We start from the raw sequence: 821 nt of genomic DNA on the forward strand, positions 1-821 counted from the left end.
CCCCATTTGCATATCAATTCCAATCAAAACCATAGCAAAATTTGCCCACTCAATGATGTAACAATCTAAATTCACTCTCCTCATACAGTTTGTGAGTAGAGCGCACGGTGAAGTAAAGTGACGAAGACAGAAAAACTAGTAAGTCAATCACCTGCACCAGTGTGGATAATTACAACAGCCAACTTGATGTTCCTCCCACGAATCACAGCCCTGCACACAAACAACCCCAAACACATTTCAGAAAAATCAAGTCCAAGAAATGAAAACAAAACCAAAACCCCACATCCAAAACCAACACACGTTCAAATTGTAGGTCATGCTTGGATGATATTGAGCTAAAATCATAAGCGTATGACTCAATCACGAACTATCTTGAAAGTCTTACTATGCAAGTCTAAAATTCTTCTCCACTTTCAGTACATAGTAATTGAACTCAAAATAAAAGCCATTATATTCATAAAGCAAATAAAACCTCAAACTTGCCTCAACAACAATCCCTTGTTCCCCTACATCTCAACATACATTAAATATCTCCATTCTCCAAAACAAGACAGCAGCTTCCTCAACATACAAACCGTGCTCAATTATGTTACTTTCTTATGCAACATCCTCAAACCCCCAAACAATAGCTAAAAATCGACATTTTCACTTAAAATGCAAAAAGTAAACACTATCATCATCTACTTAGTTAGCTGCCATTGTTATTGTTGTTCACTCATAATGCTGAATCGCACCTTCTCCGAACTCCACCATCCAAACACGCACTTAATAGAGAGAGAGAGAGAGAGAGAGAGAGAGAGAGAGAGAGAGAGAGAGAGGGT

The 821-nt window shown here is 38.2% G+C and overlaps 1 protein-coding gene across 1 annotated transcript in view; it reads right to left on the minus strand.

Moving 5' to 3' along the window:
- The window catches only part of LOC107477871 (uncharacterized), a gene marked incomplete at its 5' end in the record, with an annotated part of 6513 nt that overhangs the window by 5320 nt on the left and 372 nt on the right, over nucleotides 1-821 (minus strand). Inside the window, one exon of the mRNA XM_052261646.1 lies at nucleotides 152-235. Coding sequence (XP_052117606.1) covers nucleotides 152-235 — 84 coding nt within the window. The remainder of the gene's footprint in view (nucleotides 1-151; nucleotides 236-821) is intronic.

The sequence above is a fragment of the Arachis duranensis genome, chromosome 1, assembly GCF_000817695.3.
Source record: "Arachis duranensis cultivar V14167 chromosome 1, aradu.V14167.gnm2.J7QH, whole genome shotgun sequence".
NCBI classification, from domain to species: Eukaryota; Viridiplantae; Streptophyta; class Magnoliopsida; order Fabales; family Fabaceae; genus Arachis; species Arachis duranensis.